The 20,101-nt window shown below is 41.4% G+C and overlaps 1 protein-coding gene across 2 annotated transcripts in view; it reads left to right on the top strand.

The window, feature by feature from the left end:
- The first annotated feature begins 6,501 nt into the window (after window positions 1–6,501).
- The window catches only part of EPM2A (EPM2A glucan phosphatase, laforin), a 41,090-nt gene continuing 27,490 nt past the window's right edge, over window positions 6,502–20,101 (top strand). The window contains exon 1 of one of the 2 annotated variants that reach the window (XM_071740506.1): window positions 6,502–6,862. In XM_071740506.1, the coding sequence (XP_071596607.1) occupies window positions 6,601–6,862 (262 nt within the window). In that variant the 5' untranslated portion in view covers window positions 6,502–6,600. Of the gene's footprint in view, window positions 6,863–7,238; window positions 7,440–20,101 lie in introns of those variants that run through there. The other variant, XM_071740507.1, reaches the window with a different exon arrangement.

The following is a 20,101-nucleotide window of genomic DNA, read 5'->3' as shown; positions in this document are numbered from 1 at the left end:
TGCCACTACATAGACCTTAAAGATAATTTATTGATTTAAAACCAAACTTCTGGATTTTTTTTTGATCCAGTTCTAGTCTAAGAAAAAGGTTTTAGGTTGTTATTAATTTTAGTATAGCTGGAGAAATAATTTTATTGGTAAGGTCAGTCGCCAAGGAATTGGAATAACCTTTTACACAAAAGCAATTGGATTTTTATTGTTCCTGAATTTAAGATGAAGAATTTAGTAATTTCCACTTTGAAGACAGCATTATAATACTGAAGTGACACTATGATCTTTAAGACTGCACCAAATGGTTTGCCCTAGTTCTGTGTATAACTTTCTGAAATATAGATTGCACTGTCCTAGCTAGCAGGGGAAAAAAAAAAAAAAAAAAAAAAAAAAAAAGTAGTTTTGGTACTCTTCACAGTCAAATGTTTGGTTTTGCAATGTGTCTTGTTTCAAAAGGGCTGAAACACTTTTTTTTTCCAAGGAGGTTATTTTAATGATAAACTTGATGCAGTATTGGTGCTTAAAGGCAGGTTTCAAACAGTGTAGACTATAATGAATTGGCACTGTGAGGATTTACTGTTACATACTATTTTTCAGTCAAGAAGCTCAAGATACTATGCAACCATCAAATCTTTATGCTCCTGTAGTTTATCTGAGCTCTTAAGAGTAAATTCTTGGCCTCTCTTCTGTGCCTTCGTGCCAGGCAGAGGAGCCACGTTGCAGTCGGGGCTACCAGAACTCTGGTTTGTTTGGGGAAATATTTACCTGGTGCAGACACTCCACAGGTATGTGAGGCTGTCCTGGAGTGTCTCTCAGAGAGCACTGTGGGTCACTTTGCTTGAAGAAGCCGAGGAGCTGTGTGCTGGGCTTGCTGCCAAACTTGATACCTGGGCATTGTTGAGGCTGAAACCGCACATACTGAAAGGGCCCTCTGGTGAAATATGCTGGGACTTCCTCCAGTTCCCAAGATATCTGAGGGCTGGGGAGGATGCAGAGATTGCTTTATATTTTTATTGAATGTTGAAAAAACAAACTTACTAGAACAGTTATTCCTGTATGTGTTCCTGTTATGTTTACTGTAATGTTATTGCATGTTTATGCTGCCTAGTTACATCTAAAAATAACTTTTTTTTTTTTTTTTTTTTTTTTTTTTTTTTTAAGCTAAGGAAATATGCTACACAAAACCCTGTTCAAAAGTGAAAATAATCTCCTGCAGTGTCCTATCAAGTATTACAATATAATTCTCCAAACACAATTCCTAAAATGGTCAGTCATGCCAGAACTTCTGTAGCTTAGACTGCATAAAAGGCTGCTATTAGCACTAAGCAGCTAAAACAGTTCATACAGTTCTCACTGCCCTGACACAGCACCTAAAACTAAAAATGAGAATAGCAGTGCTTATCTGGTAACAAGGTCTTAAACTGCTTTGTCTTTTAGTTTTGAGAGTATAAAGATAAAATCTCAGCTCTTCCTGGCTGCAGTTAAATTATAACAGCGAAAACATTAGGTCCTACTTCTATCAGAATTATCACGAGAAGACTTTCAAATCAGACTTCACTTAGCAGTTTTGGATCACTGGTTAGTTTAGGTTATTAACCAACATGAACTTTCACTTAAAACAGTGATCTTAAATTCTTCACATCACACAAATTGTTTTTATACTTAATTCAATCTCTTTGAAGAAACATAGGCTAAATTTTGCAGCAATGAACACTTTGCCCAAATCTACATCACTAATACCTCTAAATCAGCTTATCACATAACATAAATGTTTTCCTTTTTACAAGCAAGACTGTGCAGTGTGCTTTCTCTTTTCTATAATTAGTACCAATGTTTGGAAATTGCAATAACATTTTCGCTGTATCTTTACAAGAAAGAAAATGCCCTAAAAAGGGAAGAAAGGCTCGTCCAGGAAGGAGCACAGCTAATCTAAACACTGCCCACAACTTGCAATCAAAAACACCCCCCCACACACACCTCTCCTTCCTTCTCCAACCAGATCCTTTCAGTATTTGTTTTGGTTTTGTTTTTCAAACTCTGTCTTCACTACAGATTTCCCTACTTGGAAATATTACTGTTTGAGATCATTGTAGGTCAACAACAGATAAAGCCGTGCCAAGCAGCAAACTGGCCTGTGGTGTAGAAGTTTGTAATCAGTGAAGAACACATACTCTACAGACACTGGCTACCCCAACATGGAAGTAGTCAGTTCATCTGTCATTTTTGTGGTGTTCATGTTGTTCAGATAACTGATAAAAAAAAAGTATTTTCAAACAAGAAAATTGTGAAGAAAAACATGACTTTCCACTTGGAAAACTCAATTTTGGACTGCTGTATACTGTCAAACTTCTTGATTAGTGTCTTTATTATAATTTCAGACAGTAATACTTTGTCCGAGTATCCTAAATGTAACAAATGGTTCAAAACTCTGAATTCACAAAAATATCAGGACTGTTTTATGCCAGAAAGAGACCATATAAGAAATTAGGGGGGCTTTTGTAGCATAAGAAAGCCATAAACTTTCCTGACTGGCTAATCATCCACAGCAATGGAATTTGTATGAACAAAAATTCTCAGTGTCAGTATTTCAGTAGAGCCCCACACAGAAAGTTAGATTTGTGGTTCTGCAAGTTTAGTGCAGAGCAACAGAAAATGTCCTAAAAATGTGTATGTAAATATAAGCACAGTTCCAATTTGTGGACATTCAAACTTCTCCTTAGAATGCTTTAAGCTACAGCAATTAGGAAGAAACTGAAGATGCAATTGTTGATGTTAACAGTTGGTACAAAGCCTCAGTGACTCCTCCTGTGAAATCTACACCATCTGCACAGATTTTGGATAATAAGCCAGGCATAAAGGGTAATTGGCTGGAAATTACATAAGGTTAGGCCTATCAAGTACAATTTAGGAGAAATCCCATGAAGCAATTGATTCTTGTGGAGGCTGCGATCTCTAGAGCCCCTTCTTGGATACTAATGCTGCGGAAAAGCAATCTATCTTTTTCCTACAGTTCTCCCCATTTAATCAGTTAGAAACTCTATCGGGTTTATGTGACAAGGTTTTGGTAGTGGGGGGCTAGAGGGGTGGCTTCTGTGAGAAGCTGCGAGAAGCTTCCCCAGTGTCCAACAGAGCCAATGTCAGCACTGATCCACAGCTGGTTGTGGCCCATCAGAGAGAGTAGAAATACCTCAGGGATAAAATAGCTAAGAAGGGGGAATAAAACCTGCACAGCAGCAACTGCAGCCAGAGAGCAGAGTGAGAATATGTGAGAGAAACAGCTCTGCAGGCACCAAAGTCAGGGAGGAAGGAGAGGCAGGAGGTGCTCCAGGAGTCAGAGCAGTGACGAAGACCATGGTGAGGGAGGTTGTCCCTCTGCAGCCCATGGAGGGCCATGGTGGAGCAGGTATCTGCAGTCCATGAAGGACCCTATCAGGAACAGGTGGATGTCTGGAGGAGGCTCTGACCCCATGGAAAGCCCACACTGGAACAGGGCAGACTTGTGGCCCTGTGGGGGACACAGTCTGGAGCAGTTTGCTCCTGACATACTGCAACCTTTGGAAGGGACCCACGTTGCCGAAGTACATGAAGAACTGTTTCCTGTGGGAGGGAACCCATGATGGAAAAAGGCGAAGAGTGTGAGTCCTCCCCCTGAGGAGGAAGGTGCAGTAGAGACAACGTTTGATAAACTGACAGCAAGCCCCATTCTCTGTCCTTCCTGCACCACTGGCTGGGAGGAGTTAGAGAACTTGGCAGTAAAATTAAGGCTGGGAATAAGGGAAGGGTGGAGGGAAGGTGTTCGAAGATTTGTGAGTTTTTTTATCATTATCCTACTCTGATTTGATTGGTAAAAAAATAATTTTCCCTAACTTGAGCCTGTTTTACCCATGTTGGTAGTTAGTGAATGATCCCTCCCTGTCCTTATCTTGCCATGAGCTTTCTGTCATATTTTCTCTCCATCGTCCAGCTGAGGAGGAGTATAGATAGAACAGCTTTGGTGGGCACCTGGCATCCAGCCAGGGTCAACCCACCACAGTAACACATTGACAAATATCTGGAATGGTACCAGTGACAATAAGCTGAAGGCTTTAAAATAAATTTGGCACTAAGCATCACTGTGCTGCTCGATCAGATAGATTTGAGGTAGATTGAGCTAGATTTAAATCACTGCTACATTTGAGGTAGATTGAGGCTTGCACTCAGAGGATGCTGTCAGTGTAATATACATTGCTAAAGCCTAAACAGATGTAAAAGACATAAAGGCACAACATTTATTATTAAAATTCACGCAGACCACTAAGATGCCAGGTTTTTCCCCACAAGAACGATCAGTTAATAGTTTCTAGGACAGTTAAAAGCAACTTGATGACTAGGGTTTTGGCCCCTTTATGCCAAAGCTTTTTTATTTAAGGCTTGCCAGGTTGGAATGAGGACTGAATATAAGAAAAAAAAAAAGTAAAATGGTCATGTTTAGTTTTGTGGCTGTAAAAGATGACTGGATTAAGGAAAGGCTTTTAGGTCTGAGAATACTGTTGATGACTATACAGGAAAGGCACTGGTCAGGCAGTAATAGGGTAAGCAGTCATTTTGGCAAAGGAAACAAGTTTATTGTTAATTCTTTAGTAGGCTTAGAGTGACACTTAAATTTCAGGTTATGGCAACAGTCCAACAGTGGAAGTGCTTCTTCAACCCCTGTAATCCCAAACAATAAAATGTAACATCCCTCTCCCATCCTGTCTTCACCTAAGATTCCAGTTTAAGAGATCCACAGACCATGAGACCTGGCAATGGAAAAACCCCACACATTTGCCTTTGCTTTTGAGCTTAAACCCCAAATCTTACAGTCACCTATAAGTCACCAGTCACAGATCCTAAGAAGAATCCATTTATCCTGTCTACTGCCCTCAATCCATAACCTGGCAGCTCTTCTCAATAAAAACTGCTCTTCTACAACCTATGGGACTTCAGAGTCCCAAGGCAATCTTTGGTTCTAGTTTTTATCCCAGTCTTGCAGGATTCAGCAATAAATCCAGTTTTTCAGCCTTTCTTGTTTGATCTCTCAATAATAACCCTAATCTGAACCAGGGCTTTTGAGGGAAGAGCAGAAAGTCAAGCTTGTCACTCTGTGTCATCTTTAACCTTAATCTAAAATCTAATATTGACAGGCACAAAATGGATTGAGGCTGAGAAGTGGACTGCCTTATTTTTAAAGGTAGTATTTGGCATATCAAAGAACATTTTTTTTTTTAAATTGTTCCACATGGTTTACAAGTCTTAGATAAGGACTTCATACTTACAGGCACATGGTTTAATGTAAACATTATGCTGGGCTACTGTCAAGCTTTAACCTCATGAACCCCAAAGTTCATTGTTACATTCTGTGTTGCTCATGATACTAAAATGAAGGTGCATGGTACCTTATTCGAAAGACAACTGTAAGTTAAATTATGGGTAACTCAACTATAAGATTGAGCAGAAGTAAGGATTAAAACATTTATGCTTTTTTCCTCAAAGGCATCAGTTCTACAGCGAGGCTTAGTGCTAGCAGAAATGCATGGAAGACAGCCAGAACTCTCTTAGCTTTGGTTACGTCTGGAAAAGTGGCAGCATATCACTTTTAGAAGTTCAATGAGGATAAGTGAAAATGAGCTAAAGCACTCTTAAAAATAAATTTGGCAGTACACACACTGGTGTGTCATCACCTCCGAACACATGGAACAAGCAGCGATCTTTTGAGGCAGGATTTCTTTTGAGTCATTGAAAGGCCTTTATTCTGTCCCCAGAACTTGACCTAAATAAAGTCACCACCCCTCTGTTTCTGTCCTTTAACTCTTCTGAAATGGGTGTATTCAGAGGACCGCCCTTTAATGGCTGGACTGCATCCGCTCTCTCAAGTCATTTTTTTAAAGTCTTTAACATCACTACATGTAGGAGTTGCAAAGTTACAGCAGGGCAAAACACAACGCATGCAGCCGGGAACTACATTTTTTTAAAAAACTTTCTTAACTCCCCCAGTCTTCCGCATTTTGTGTTTCTGGGCTCACCACGAGTTCTCTGCTTGTCTGCAGAGAAGATACAGACACGGCAGTCACGTTATCTGAGGCTAAGCGCTGTTTGCAACGCTACATTAATGATGTTTGCTGTGCCAAATGAAGCCTGCCCTCTCCGGGATAACTGCAGTAGCTTCATTTAATGAAGGAACAAGACTCACTTGCTGCAGCCTGCAGCTTTTTGCAATCTGGAAAGCTGGTATTTAGCTGCAAGGGTAACTAACTTTCCATTCCAGCCCTCATTTGAGGGAGCTATCTGGGGCGCGTGTTTTGGCAAGGAAACCTCCTTAGCTACGTGTGTGCGGGCAGACAAGCACCCTAAAAAAACCCCATACCAACCACAGCCCCTACGCAGCTCCCCGGCTGCCGCCTAAGCCCGGTCGCTAACCACCCGGCCCCGCGAACTGAGCTACCGGGGCCGGGCCGGTCCGGTCCGGGAGGTGACACCGGTACCCGGCGTCCTGCCCCCGCCCTCTGCCGGAAGTGCGGGCCAGGGGTGTCCCGACAGTGGCGGCGCGGCCTGAGTGAAGAGTGTCCCCTCCTAGAGAGGCTGCTGCCCGCCATGCTGTTCCGTTTCGGCGTGGTGCTGCCGGCCCAGATGACGGAGGGCGGCGGGATGCTCCTGCTGGCCGGGTCGCGGCCGGAGCTGGGCCAGTGGGACCCGCAGCGCGCCGTACCCATGAAGCCGGCGCGGCCGACTGCCCCGTTGCCGGCGCAGGAGCCGGCACTGTGGCTGGCGGAGGTGGTGCTGCCGGACGAGGAGGCCGCCAGCCCCTTCTGGTACAAGTTCCTCCGGCGGGAGGGCGGCCACCTCCTCTGGGAAGGTAACGGACGCGGCCGCGCTGGGCGGGGCCGCCGCCTTTGCCCCGCCCGCCATGGCTGGAGGATGGATGGGGCGGCCCGAGAGGCTGGTGGAGGGGGGAGGTGGGTGGGTGGGTGGGTGGGTGGGTTCGTGCTCTCGGGGGCGAACGTCGGCTCCCGATGCGGGGTGTGGTGGGGGTGGCGGGGCCGGTGTGGGGCCGGTGTGGTGCCGGCCGGGGCCGGGGCGCTGTGGGCAGAGTGCTGGGAGCGGGCCGGGCCGTCGGGGGTCGGCTGTGAGGAGTGGGTTTGCGGGGACAGGATGGAGGTGGGAGCTCTTCTCCCTGAGGGATCGCTTCCCTTGCTGGCGGCTCTTGCCCCGGGACCCGGCGCAGCGCCCGGGGACCGGGAGAGGTGTCCCCACCCAGTAAGCCCTTCCCGAACTTGGTGCTGCCGGGGGTCGGCTGCCTCCAGGGCAGCCACGTCCTGAGTGGACGCTTGCAAGTAGAAAGAACCTCGTAGGCTGTCGTGGCTCCCGCTAAAGAAAGTATTTTTTAACCACGAGATGGAGAAAGTGAATGCAGAGGGAAGCTGCGGTTCTAGGTTGGTAGAAGTTCTTTAAAACAATATTATTTTTTCCCTGTACTTTAGTCCCCCATTGGCCTGAAGTTTTGTTTTCTCTTTTTGCCCAGAAGGAAAGAATTCAGAATATCCTACTTGTGCGTTAAGGTCTGAGTCGGTATTTTATTTCAGTAAACTGAGATACTGTGATGTCATTTTCAGGCAGATAAAGTTTACCATCAGAATCGCTGAAAAAAACACAGAAAAGAGTTGTATCACTAGTTGTCCAGTCTTCTTGCTGTTTCAGTAGTACTTCCACTGTCATTTTCTCCTGTTCAGTGTAGTCAAACAACTTTAATAATTTTCCATGTACTGTTCTAGTAGTTTAAGTATCTTAAAAGAAGACATTTTTGTGATTGTATGATGAGTTAAATAAAGTTCTGAATATACCTCTTGTCACTGAGGAACCAATAAAATTTGGTAAAAAGAAGAGAAATGACTAGGGAGTTTGTGAGGTTTTTTTTAAACTTACAGAATAATTTTATAATCCATATACCAAAATAACACATTGTAGAGCAGCTGCTCTTCACCCATTTTAAGAATCCATATCACACTTCTAAACTGCCATACTGTCATATATGCATGTCATCATAACTCTTGCATTTGTTTTTTTCCTTTATACTAATAAAAGTGTGTTAATAGTACATTCAGAGAAGTTTACATCATGAAGTGCTGCTTACACCAATTGTTTTATTTGGCAACTAGAATAAATATTATATTCAGCCTGTTTTAACCATATTTATCTTTTGCAGAAATGCAGGGAAGGAGAATTTATGGAATAAAAATATTTGCATCTGTTCAAGGAAGCAGACTTTGGTCTATTTGGAAGGTACTAAGTTGTACATAATATGCCAGTGATACCAGTAAATTAAAGAGGTCATCACCACACAGAATGCAAAAATAATAGTGTACCAGTCTGTAGAGAATCTGCAATTGTAAGGTGATGGTTACTTGGTGAAAGTAAGGATATCTCAAGGTATTTCTCTGTACTTGGGATTGCATTTAGCAAATGTAGACTGATGTGTAATAAACTTAGTCTGTTTTGGAAGTAGTGCTACTGATGCAGTTTTAGGATTAACTTATATGGGATTTTGTTCTTGTTGTTCTGAATGCTTGGTGCTTTCAGCTTATTACATAGAATGATAAAAAAGCAAACGAGGTCATTCAAAAAAACACAATGGGTTTTTTAATTAGTCATTCATATCAACCATTTATTTCTAAGTTATTATTTACTGGAAAGAACTAAATTTGCCAAAACCCTGAAATTTATTGTATTGCAAGAAGAGAGTTTGGGGATGTTTTTTTTATTCAGTAGTCAAGGAATATTTTAAAGACTTTTTAAAAAATCTTACTTGTTTTAATGATCTTTTATTTTCAGCTGTCAATTAAAAGAAGTTTGGCTGTCATTTGTTTATTATAAAAATCACAGTTTGAAAAGACAACTATCATTTTTTTTTAAAAAGAACAAAACTTTTTTTTAATGCTAAGCAAATGCTTTCCCTTGGCTCTTTAGTATCCTATGTGTTTAGAATTAAAATATATCTTGGGAGATGTTTAGCAGTTACAGAACATCTGCAGTTTTGAAGACACGGTCATGAGGAACAGAGAAGGTGCAGAATGATACTTGCTTTAAATTTATGAGTTGAAGCATTCATCTGTAACCAAAGAAATTCCTGTCCAACTATGGGTGCCAGATATTTACATATATGGGATGTGAAACAATGTGCCCTATTTAAGAAAATTACTCTCATTTTTTAAATTAGTATACCTCATGTGAGAATTCCTCTAGTAATGCTTATTATTTTTACAATACTACAATACATGTTGCATCATACGTTTTGAGTATAAATTTAGCTCATCTTTATAGCCATTCCAATGCAATCAGGAAATGGAAAGATAAAGCATGGGTGTCTCTTTCTGTGTGCTAGAAGAGTCAAAGTCAGGCATCAATGTTCTGTGACTTTTGATTTCTGCCAGGTGGTCTTCAAGCCAGGGTTGCTGGCTTGTTATTTTTGCCTGGAGGGAAGTAAAGTCCCCTCTCCAGGAGGATGAGGTGGGATGGGAGACTCTTGTGCTCCTGAGGGGTCAGATGCTTACCTCTGCTGTCCCAGGGTGATGATGCCACATCCAGAACCTGCCATTTAAAGATGTGGAGCACTTCTGGCTCAAATCATGTGATTTTTGTGTGTGTTCTGGCCCAAGTGGGGATTTTTTAGGGATAGTACTTTCCTTACCTTCCTTGAGCTCAGCTGAAAGGCCTGTCCAGGAGAGTTTTTAACTGCTACATGATCTGTGGAAAACAGGTTGACTGTGTTGAGCTTTAGAATCTGGGAATAGGTTTACCTATTAGAGAAAAAAGGAATGTATATACTTTTTTCTTTTCTCAACTCGATCTATATGTCTTTCTGTTTTGATGTAGATTGTCCAAAGCTCAGTTTATATGTCTCACTTTTCATCTTGGAAGGTAAAAGTATATTGTGCCTACTGTAAACCTAAATAAATAAAAGATGAAACTTATACTTGAGTTTATTTTTGTGAATTTATGCTTGAGCACTCATCTATGCTTTACTCTGACCTAACTGTAGGTACCATACAAGATATGTGCCGTATAAAAGCACAGAGGAGTATGGCCCAGACTTTTGAGATGGTGGAGTGTGGTCTGTTGACGCCTTACATTTTGAGAAGAGGGAAAAAAAGTATAAGCTTATATTCTAAAATGTTGATTCATTTTCATATAAGCATTAGTGTGATGTAATTGGTGCTTGCTCAAAGCTTGACAGACACAGTATTGCCAGTTCAAGCTGAAAGGAATTACCAGCGTACATTCTGGTAAATTGTACAGGTGAACAGAGCCTTATTCCTTAAAAAACCCCACATCTCTAGTTTTAGGGAGGAAGGGAGAAGAGAAAATGAGATGTCTTGTTTGCACTTACCTGCTACTGCTGTTCTCTGTGGTTTCTTGTGTTTGTTCAAAGCAAACAATACAACGCAGTTTGATGTAGAAGCAGTTGGGTTACACAGCCCGTGGCTTGCTGTACTGACTTCCAGTGTTTCCAGGTGAGGCTTCTGCGAGCTGTTAGTTGGAGTTTAAGCCACCTGTTGGACAACATACACTTGTGATGGTAGCTCAAAAAGACTGGTACATTTATGGAGTAACAAAGGTTTTCATAATAAATATACTTAGTGAAAAGGTCAGAAGCAAGGTTTTATCATAGCTCTCGAGGGTCAAGCACTTGATTGAAAATGGTTGTAGTAAGGCACATTAAAATTTAATTTTTAAAATGGCAGTGTGTTGAAACCTAAAAACTTCTCACTTCTTGCCTCTGTGGAACAAAATGGGTATAATTTCTTATTTTAGTGGGGCAGATTCTTTAAACCCTATATGGGAATTTATGGAGGAACTGTAACAGAATGAAATATATTTTGGGCTAAACCATAGCAGAATAAAGTAGTAAAACTTCTTTGAGGATGTTCTGGAGGAGTATAGCTGAATGAAATATTATTTTTCTCTAACTGAGATGCATCTCCTTTCTTTCCAAAAGCTAATCAACTGCGCCCCAAATTAGAGAGCAATTTTGTTATTGAAAACGAAAAAAACTAACCTAGAGAGGATAACGTTTCTTCATACCTCTTTTAATGGAGGTATTTAATGTAGTGTTCTTCCCACTGGGTGTCGCCGTTTTACCTGTGTACCGCCAGCTGCTGCCTCCTTCCTTGCCGCTTGCACATTTCATCGGTATTTAGTGTAACGTGCTCCAGCTCTGAAAATAAACCAGGACTTTACTTCCTTCATCCCAGTTTTGTTATGAGGTAGGGAGTGACTAGGAAGGAACTTAAAGCACAATTAGGTAGATGTTGATTGTTGAATAATTGTGCATAATATGCATTTTGTTTGTGCAGGGCTATTGCTTTCCTGGGTAATGCTAAATGCCTTAACGCCCTTCAGATGTGAAGAAACCTGAGTGGATAAATTTGAAATCTACTACTTAATACCTCTAATGAATGAAAAGAAGCTTTTGTTTACATAATGCAATAGCTAGTAGTGTTTTGTTTTCAACCCTCTCCAGACATATCCTTAGCATGGATTATGGTATAATTGGTAGCAAGTTTTTCATTACTTCCTATGTCAGCATTAACCATCAGACTGCTGGAGATCACTAAAACAAGAGTTACTCACGAAACTGCAAAATTAAAATAATAAAAGCAAGTATGTAGACTTGCATTCCTCTGGATTTGGCAGGTGACATTTCCTGCCTGCAGGGATAGTCAGAGGCCAGCTCAGACAACTGTGAGAGCCTAAGTAAAGTATTTGTGCTTATAATGGTAAAATTACAATAAATGCATTGTTTATGCAAATACTTTACTTATTTACCATTTTTCCCATCCTCCCACCTCACTCTCCTAATTTCCAAGTTACAGCAGCATGCAATATGAGTTGAGAATTTATTTCCAGTGGCAAGCAGCACTGAGAAGTGGTAAGTAAATGGGCTAGTACTTTAAGATTTTGCCCTGGTTGCTGTGTTGATGTAGGTTGTTTCCTGCCTGTACCTGGGTAGTCTTCTCTAGTCAGGTAAAAAGTAACAACCAGTAGTATACAGTACAGTTCCATAGAGAGCATCAAAGCAGTTAAGAAGTCTGCACTGCATTATACATTTTGTTGCTATCAGCCATTGTTCTATCTTAATTTCCTTTTTTTCTTATTTTCACCATCTCTCTGAGAAGAACCTCACATGAGCTGAATTCCATTTTGGTTGCTTTTCTCTTTCGGTCTACATCATTAGACTGGGAATTCGGCTAAAAATCCATAGTACAATAGCAGCTGTCACTGAGAAACACCTAAACTGCTGAAGCAGACCTAGAGAGAGAAAACAAACATGTTTTGAAAATTTCATTTGAAAAATCTTATTTTCTCATCTCTGATTAAAAAAGCCTTGATCAACAGCATTAAGTGCTGAGGAGAGCTTTCTTCTAAACCATTATAGCATAATTTAAAAAAATTCTTAAGAATTTTCTTAAGAGTAGTCTAATAGACTAAAAAATTTTGAATTCAACCTGTATTTTAATAGCTTCCAAATTGTTTCCTTAGCTTTATAGTTATCAGACCTGCCAAATGAGATGTTAAAACAGTCTGCTTTAAGACTTTTAGGAAATAAACATGTGCTGCATGATAGAAATGGTTTTCTGCTTTTTTTTGATACCTTTTTTAGGCTGGTAAATGCAAAGAAATGTTTCTGAAAGATAAACCAATCCTGAAGAAGGTGTTAGTGAATTAGGTGTGGCAAGTTAACAATTTTATCTTATGTTAAGTATTTAAGAAATTAGTCTACTGTTTTCAGAATCTAAAGGGAAAGCAGTTTATTGACAGCAGGAATAGTAGGATTAAAAAGCTAAGTATATTTTTATCAAGCAGACGAGTAAGGGTTAGTATATGGCACATGGCATGAAAACATGTTGTTTGGCAGTATTTGTCAGAGGTATGAAAACGGGGCAGTAATTCAAGGGCTTTACTGTGACTTCAGAAAGGTGAAATTCCAGTCTGAGAGCCTGTGGCAGACTCAAATTGCCTAAGTACCTGACCTAGCTCAGTTCCAGCGAAGGGAATTCAGCCTCCCATTTCCCTGTTTTTTAACAATAGATAGCAATTCAGCCTTGGTGGGATTGGAACAGATCATATTTCAAGGCATGAGAGGTTGAAATTTATTCAAACAGGCAGCAGGGAGATTTTCATGAGAATCTGGTATGGAGGGTAAGCAACTTTGAATATTGTAAGTGTAGTGATGGGAGTCTGATTAGAGTAATGGCTGATAATGACACCATGCAGTAGCACATTCATTTAACTCTCAGAATTGTGTCCAAAATAGGACTTCAGGCTTTTTAAAACTGTAATGATGGTATGAAAGATACGGAAGCTAGCAAAATACCTAATGTTTTAAATTCTTCAGTTAGGAGATTTGCCCCCCTCCCCCCTTTTGTTTATTTCGATTTCTGTTGTTCTAGTAATTTTTTTTTTTTTTAAATCTATTCCTCAACCCCTTCCTATTCCACTGACCCCAGAGTGTTCACGGGGCTCATGATGTTATTAAGCTCTTCCAGGGGAAGTTCAAAGCATGAACACAAGATGTTAGTTTACCTTCTTAAAGGACCTTGTTTAATATTTCAAATGTAATTACTTATAATATTTAAGTATACTTAAAATTTTTACTTGATATGTAAAGCCTGCAAAATTTATGATTTAACATCATAAGAGTTAGTCTTTGCTCGTACTGATTTGGAAGCAGGTGATGTGAAAATTGCCTGTCTGCTTGCTGTTTGGATGTGCTTGTTGCTTTTGAAGCTAACAGGCTATCTAAGATCTTAATAGCCCTCAAAGGTAGCACTGATCTGAGAAACATGCTGACCTTGCTGGGGGTTGGAGTTTCAGAAGCTGTAGTTCTTGGCATAAGGTCTGACTAAGGCAGGGATGAGCTACACAGCAACTCTACAGCCACTGATGTGCCTTGGAGTTTCTACATACCTTCCCTTATACAGTAAAAACCAGAAAAAAATCGAAAATTCCAGAAAGGAAGATGGCTGCTGAGAGAGCTGTGGCTGAGCACTACACCAAGTGGCTTTGCTGCAGAGCTCAGTGTAAGAGGCAGTCTTATTTATTTTGTTCATTCATGTTTGGCTTTTTTTCACTACACTTAATGGTGCTGAGAAATTTCATTGACCCAGATTTTACTTATTATCTTTTAAGATCAAGCTAATAATTTCAGCAGTGTGACTCTTCTAGAGCATTACACAGCCTGTGTGTGCTTGTTCTCTGTGTATGATGAGTCTGTGCTGTTGGCAGGCTATTGGATTATGCAATTTTTAATCCCTGCAGTACAGCTATAATAAAACCATAACTAGAGGCTTTTCTTTGTGTTCTGTCACTGCATGTGGTCAGCTCAAATTTCAGAGGACCGTCTTTTGGTCCCTGTTTACGCTCTTGAGCTTTGGACATCTTACTATACCTTCACCTGTTTTCCCTTTCTTGTCTCCATCTTTTATGGCAATCTTTGGTTTTAATCTTTTGTTTGGTTGTTTGTACACAAGCAGCTTCATGTGCCACTTTGATCATCCTTCAGGAGCCATATGTGCAGTCATGCAGATTTTGGGAGAGACCTCTGGGAGGCCTCAGGGTGTTGGTTGCTTTGTTCTCCAGCTGTTCGCTACCCACACCAGTGGATTCCACTGCACAAACATCCACAGTAGGAGAGCAACAAGTGGGTTGCAAAAGTAATAAGAAATTTTTATGATATGATGCCTAGAAACCTATTCTTATGTTTCTCTTTCAGAGAAGCATTTTTGTTGTGAGGAGTCACTGTCTTGGTTTAGGCCCAGCTGGTACCAACTGGGCCTCCGCTTGCTCATCCCCCAACTCCACTGCAGAACAGGGAGGAGGGAATCCACCCAAAGGCTCCTTAATCGAGACAAGGATGGAGAGGTTTTAATTTCCCAGTTATGGTAACAGGCAAAAACCACACAGATTCAACTTGGAAAGGAAAAAAAAAACAAACCCTGACTCAATCTACAAGGAGAAAGAGAAAACATGGCCAGATCTTAATAAATTCCTACCCCACCCCTCCCTTTTTCCTGCACCCAAATTGCTTCACTGCTGCCTCTTCCTCAATGGCACAGAGGGATGGGGAGTAGGGGTTTAGGGTCAGTCCACCACACATCATTTCTACCTCTCTTTCCTCCTCAGGGAGGACTCCTCACAGCCTTCCCCTGCTCCAACATGGGGTCCCTCTCATGGCAGAGTCCTTCAGGAACCCCTGGGACACGATTCCCTCCCACAGATGCAGTCCCTCAGGAACTGCTCCAGCCTGGGCTGCACACAGTTACAGCTGCTGCGGGAGCAGTCACCTCCTCTGACACGGGGTTCTCCATGGCTGCAGATCCACATCTGCCCCTCTCCTTGATCCTGCACAGGCTGCAGCTTCACACCTGCCCACCCGTGACACTTCAGGGGCTACAAATCTACATTTGCCCCATCATGGTCCTTCAAGGACTGATCCACCACGCTCCTCCATGGGCTGCAGGGGCACAGCTGCCATCTCACCACGGGCTGTGGGGAAATCTCTGGTCAGGTACCTTTCCCTTTTCTTCTTCACTGACCTTGGTGTCTTTGCTCTGGACATGCCCCACCTCCTCCTCTCCTCTTTTAAGTCTTTTATATATTTTTGCAGTTTCATTTTCCCCTTCTTTAGTATGTTACTCCCAGAGGCACATCCAGCTTCCCATATCTGCTTGGCCTTGACCAGAGGTGGGGCCAGTTTTGGAACCAGGAGAGTTTCCAGCAGCTTCTCACAGGAGACACCCTGATGGCCCCCCCACTTCTAAAATGCCACCACACTAACCCAAGACAGTCACAAAGATGGAATTTAAATAATTTTGGATATTATTGGAGGAATAAGGGTGCTACCCTATCAGTTAAGCTAGGGTAACTAGGGGTTAACTTCTAATACACTCTTCCGAGTTTCTTTTGCTCTTTAATTAGGTAGATCCATGTGACCTCCACTTAACAGGAGGATCAGTATTGTTCAGATATTTAACTTACCCTTTTTAGTGGCTGAATTTTACATGTTTTCAAACTATTGTGTATTTGCCTCCCAAAAATATATAATTAAACCAATGTTTTGCCATTTGGAACAATATGAGTAAAAACATGATGAAGAAAAATACTAATTTAGAAGCTGTTTGAGCTGTAATAATGTTTCCTATTGTGTATTGCCCTTTCTCAGAGGACATTGTTTCTGCAAAGATGAACAGGTGAGTGGAAGACAGATGGGATTTTTTACTGCTGGCTCTAGGAAGAGAAGAGTTGAAATGTTGTTAAAATTCCCCAGGTCATTGAGGCTGCATAAGGTTTTCTTGTTGATAAAAAAATAAAAGTTTCATCCAAATAATTGGGGTTTTTTACATACTAAAAGTTCTTGGAAGCTTCCACAGTTGCTTTGAGCAACATTAAGTTATGAGACCGGTGCTGTTGTTGTTTTGCAGACACTGGTAAGGAGGTGCTGTTACAATCTGTAAAGAGGAGACAGGGTGTCTGTTTATTTTGATATATTTTTAAAAGAGTAGGGAAAATTCTGGGTCAAGAGACAATTTCATATTTTCCGTGTGTCCACATCAGATGCTCAGCTGCTGTCTATGGGCAGGGCATTTACATGGGAGTTGAGGTGAATTCTCGCTGCATAGGTTGGTGGAGTAATGAGGCATTTCTTCAAAATATCTTGAAGTCTTCATACAAGGTTTGGGTAAGCTTGGGGAGACTAGTCAGTGTAAGGGAACAGATGTATATACATAAAAAACATATGCACCAAAGGGTTCCTTTTGGTGAGAATTTGACTTGTAGCCCTCTAGGGAGTCTGCAATGTGGCCCTGTGCTCAGCACTGGTGTGCTTCAAGCTGTTTACCTCTTAATGAAGTCTGGAGCACCCAGTTTGTAACAGGGATGTGAAATCCTCTGGCTCTTTGGTTTCTGCATGAATGGGATGTGCATGGCACTGGCCAGTGGTGAAGATGTGATGTGCACTTGTGGTCCTGGAACCATGTTGGATTGCAGCAAAGTAAACCCTTCATATTCTCTGTGTCATACCAGGCAGTGATGCAGAGGCATCCTGACAGCTGTGGTTGCCCAGTGCAGTCAGGAGAGCCTTCCCAGCTTGTAGATACCACCAAAACTTCAGCTCTGGGCCTTCAGTTGTGGTAATTTACTTCGTTAAATGCTATGTGCATTTGGGAAATTAGTAATAAAGCTGAGTTTCTGTGGCAAAGTGCTGCCGAGCTGCCTTCTTAGGAAGTCTCTTAGAAGATCTAAAGGTGCTGTGGCATTTCAGGTAATGCAGATAACTGAGGCTTGTGGCAAAAATAAGTGGAGTAGGAAGTTGGTGTGGTGTGAGCAGCTTTGGTCATGAGCAGACATGACCAGACTGCATGCGTGCAGTCTCGTGGCATTTGTCTTTGCAATGGCCTCTCATCTTATCTCTCTGCTAAGCATAATAAATAATAAATTAGAAAGGGCTGCAACACATTCCTGATGCACTGAGAAGAATCAGATTCTGTTAAGCTTGGTCCCACTGACTTTGTCAGGTGTTCCTATTCCTCCCAGGCTAACGATTTGCACCACAAAAACAACCCTTGGCCATAGGGAGAGCAAGGAAGTGGTGGTCTGTGATGCTGCTGGTCACTGCCTGTAGCTAACACCCTCTGCTGTCCTGAATGTGGGAAAGTCCCCATGTTCCAAAGACCCAAATCCAGAAAGGACTATGGCAAGGGAAGGAAGAGTAAGTGTTTTGCTTGATGTGCCAGATTTTTATCCTGCTTCTGACTCTGAAACCTATTTTTATTCTTGGCATGAACTTGTGAGCAGTCTGGGGCTGCCTCTCCTGAGTCTGCCAGGGTTATGTAACTGCCTCAGAGGAAATGAAAGGAGCCTGTTCCATCAGCAGAGATAAAGGTATTAAGACAAGGCATGTTTTGCCAGGACATACCTCATACCATGAGGCTGATGCACCTTGCTTCATAGAGGAAACTCATGAGGAAAGGCTTAAAAAGATAGAGGTGAAAAAGGAAGAATTGAGGATAGGCCAGCTAATGATTTCTGCCCATTTTCCTAGCCCTGAACATTCTACAACTATATACCAGAACATGTAATTGATGCTCATTGTTTTATATTTAAAACATTGCTAATTATCAGTTATCTTGAATGAAAATTTGCTTCACTGGCTGATTTATGTTTCATTCTTTAAATTCAGATAATTAATCTTTAGCTTTTTAATAGCAGTTCTAGATTATTGATGAGTTCTACATTACTCCTCCAAACTTGTCATCTGGCTGTACTTCTTTGTTTGCATTGTTTATTTTATGGAATCCAAAATATGGTTTACTGGTGACAAACTGTGCCAGCAAAAGCATAATATGAATTGGTACAAAAATTTTCTCTTTTTTTGGAAACTTTTTTATTAAATGCATCTTGTGAAGCAAAACGTGGTGAGAAGCACTTGTGTATCACTTGGATATTGCCTGAGTAGTGAGACCCTGATTGTCTGTGGTAATTGCCTTCTTTCTTAAATCTTGCAAAGGGAATGGAGAATCCAGCTTCCTGAACAGCTCAGTATGATCATACTGCTCTCTAAGTTAGTATTTCTTGGAGATGGTGGTGCTTTCCCCTTCCTGTTTGAAATTATGTCACACAAACATATCTATATATCTATATATCTATATATCTATATATCTATTTATGTTGAATTTATACTCATATACATTGTGTTGCACAGGTATCATGTTTCAATAAGAGGATTGTTAATTAATAGATCAGAATAAATTGTAAGTAGTAAAGAGCTGTGCAGTTCTCATGAAAAACTGTTACTAATGCAAGCTAAGCTGGTTATTTTTATCTGCATATTACAGCCAAAATGGAAATGGAAACATACCTATTGAGATTCTGGTTTGATTGTAGGCCACAGTGGGAAGGTGGGGTTGAGTGGTGAAGAAAAATCAACAGTGATAAATAACAATTAGAGAAGGAACCTTTTCAGAATGAGATTTGACAAAAGCTGTTTGATAAAGAAAATGAAAGAAAAATCTTGTGGCAGTTTTCTCTTGGCCCCATTTTTGTGGGTGGCTGTGGGCTAGGTAAGGGAGTGAATGATAGATAAGGTAATGAGGTTCCAAGACAAGGAGTTTACTGCTTTCTAAGAGACAGGTAATAGAAAAGGAAGGAGTAAAAGAGCTGAGAATTAAAGCTGGAGAAGAGGATGGACAGTAAAACTGGTGAATGACAGAAGGACATGTACCTCAAGCAGCAGCAGCTGGAAATGGGAAAGCAGGAAGTGTGTGACTGAGATGGTGAAGACAAAGAAGAATAAAGCTTTGTTGTCTTGTAGGACTCACAGTCACCTTTGGAAAAGAGAAATTAGGCAGGAAAGAGTGATCATGGATTATGATGACAAAAAATTCTGCAGAAACCCTAATGGGAGAGGAGGAACAGCTGTGAGCAGTGTAAGGGCCAGTCCTTGAGGGAACCGGAGTGGGTACAAGGTGTCACCCAGCACTAAGGTGATAGACACATTCTTTTAGGGATTCTTGGAAGAATGATATCATTACTGGGGTTCAGAAGCAGAGGGTCCCATAACACAAAAGTGCCCATGTACCAGGAAGCATAGGTCCAGGAGTAGCAAAAGAGCCAGAGATACTGAGAACATGGTCCAAAACTGCCAGGGTTCAATGAGGGAAGGTAGCATGCTGGAGTCTGCAGGGACACCCCACAGTTCTGGCAGTCAGGTGCCCCGGGTAGCTCTGGGCATTGGGCACATCCATGGGGATGGGGACAGGTTGAGGCTGGGACAGGACATCAGCTTGTGGGTGGGTGGGGGTCAGGATCAGCCACAGCCTTGTGCTGGCTGTGCAGGGCCACGGTGATGTGCACCGCTACAGGCAGCCATCAAAGAGTAAAACTTGGGAAACTTGAGATGTGCTACTTGTGGTTGTAAAGATTTTGCTTAATACATAAAGTCAGTTATTTGTTGTAAACATCCATAAGTTTTGCTATGCTGTTGAATTTGTTGATATATACTGCTGTCTTCAAATATTTAAAGTGGTAAAAATGTAAACGA

This window comes from Heliangelus exortis, chromosome 3 (assembly GCF_036169615.1).
Source record: "Heliangelus exortis chromosome 3, bHelExo1.hap1, whole genome shotgun sequence".
Lineage (NCBI taxonomy): Eukaryota > Metazoa > Chordata > Aves > Apodiformes > Trochilidae > Heliangelus > Heliangelus exortis.
Note: the sequence above shows the minus strand (reverse complement) of the source record. Positions and strands in the feature narration are given on the sequence as shown.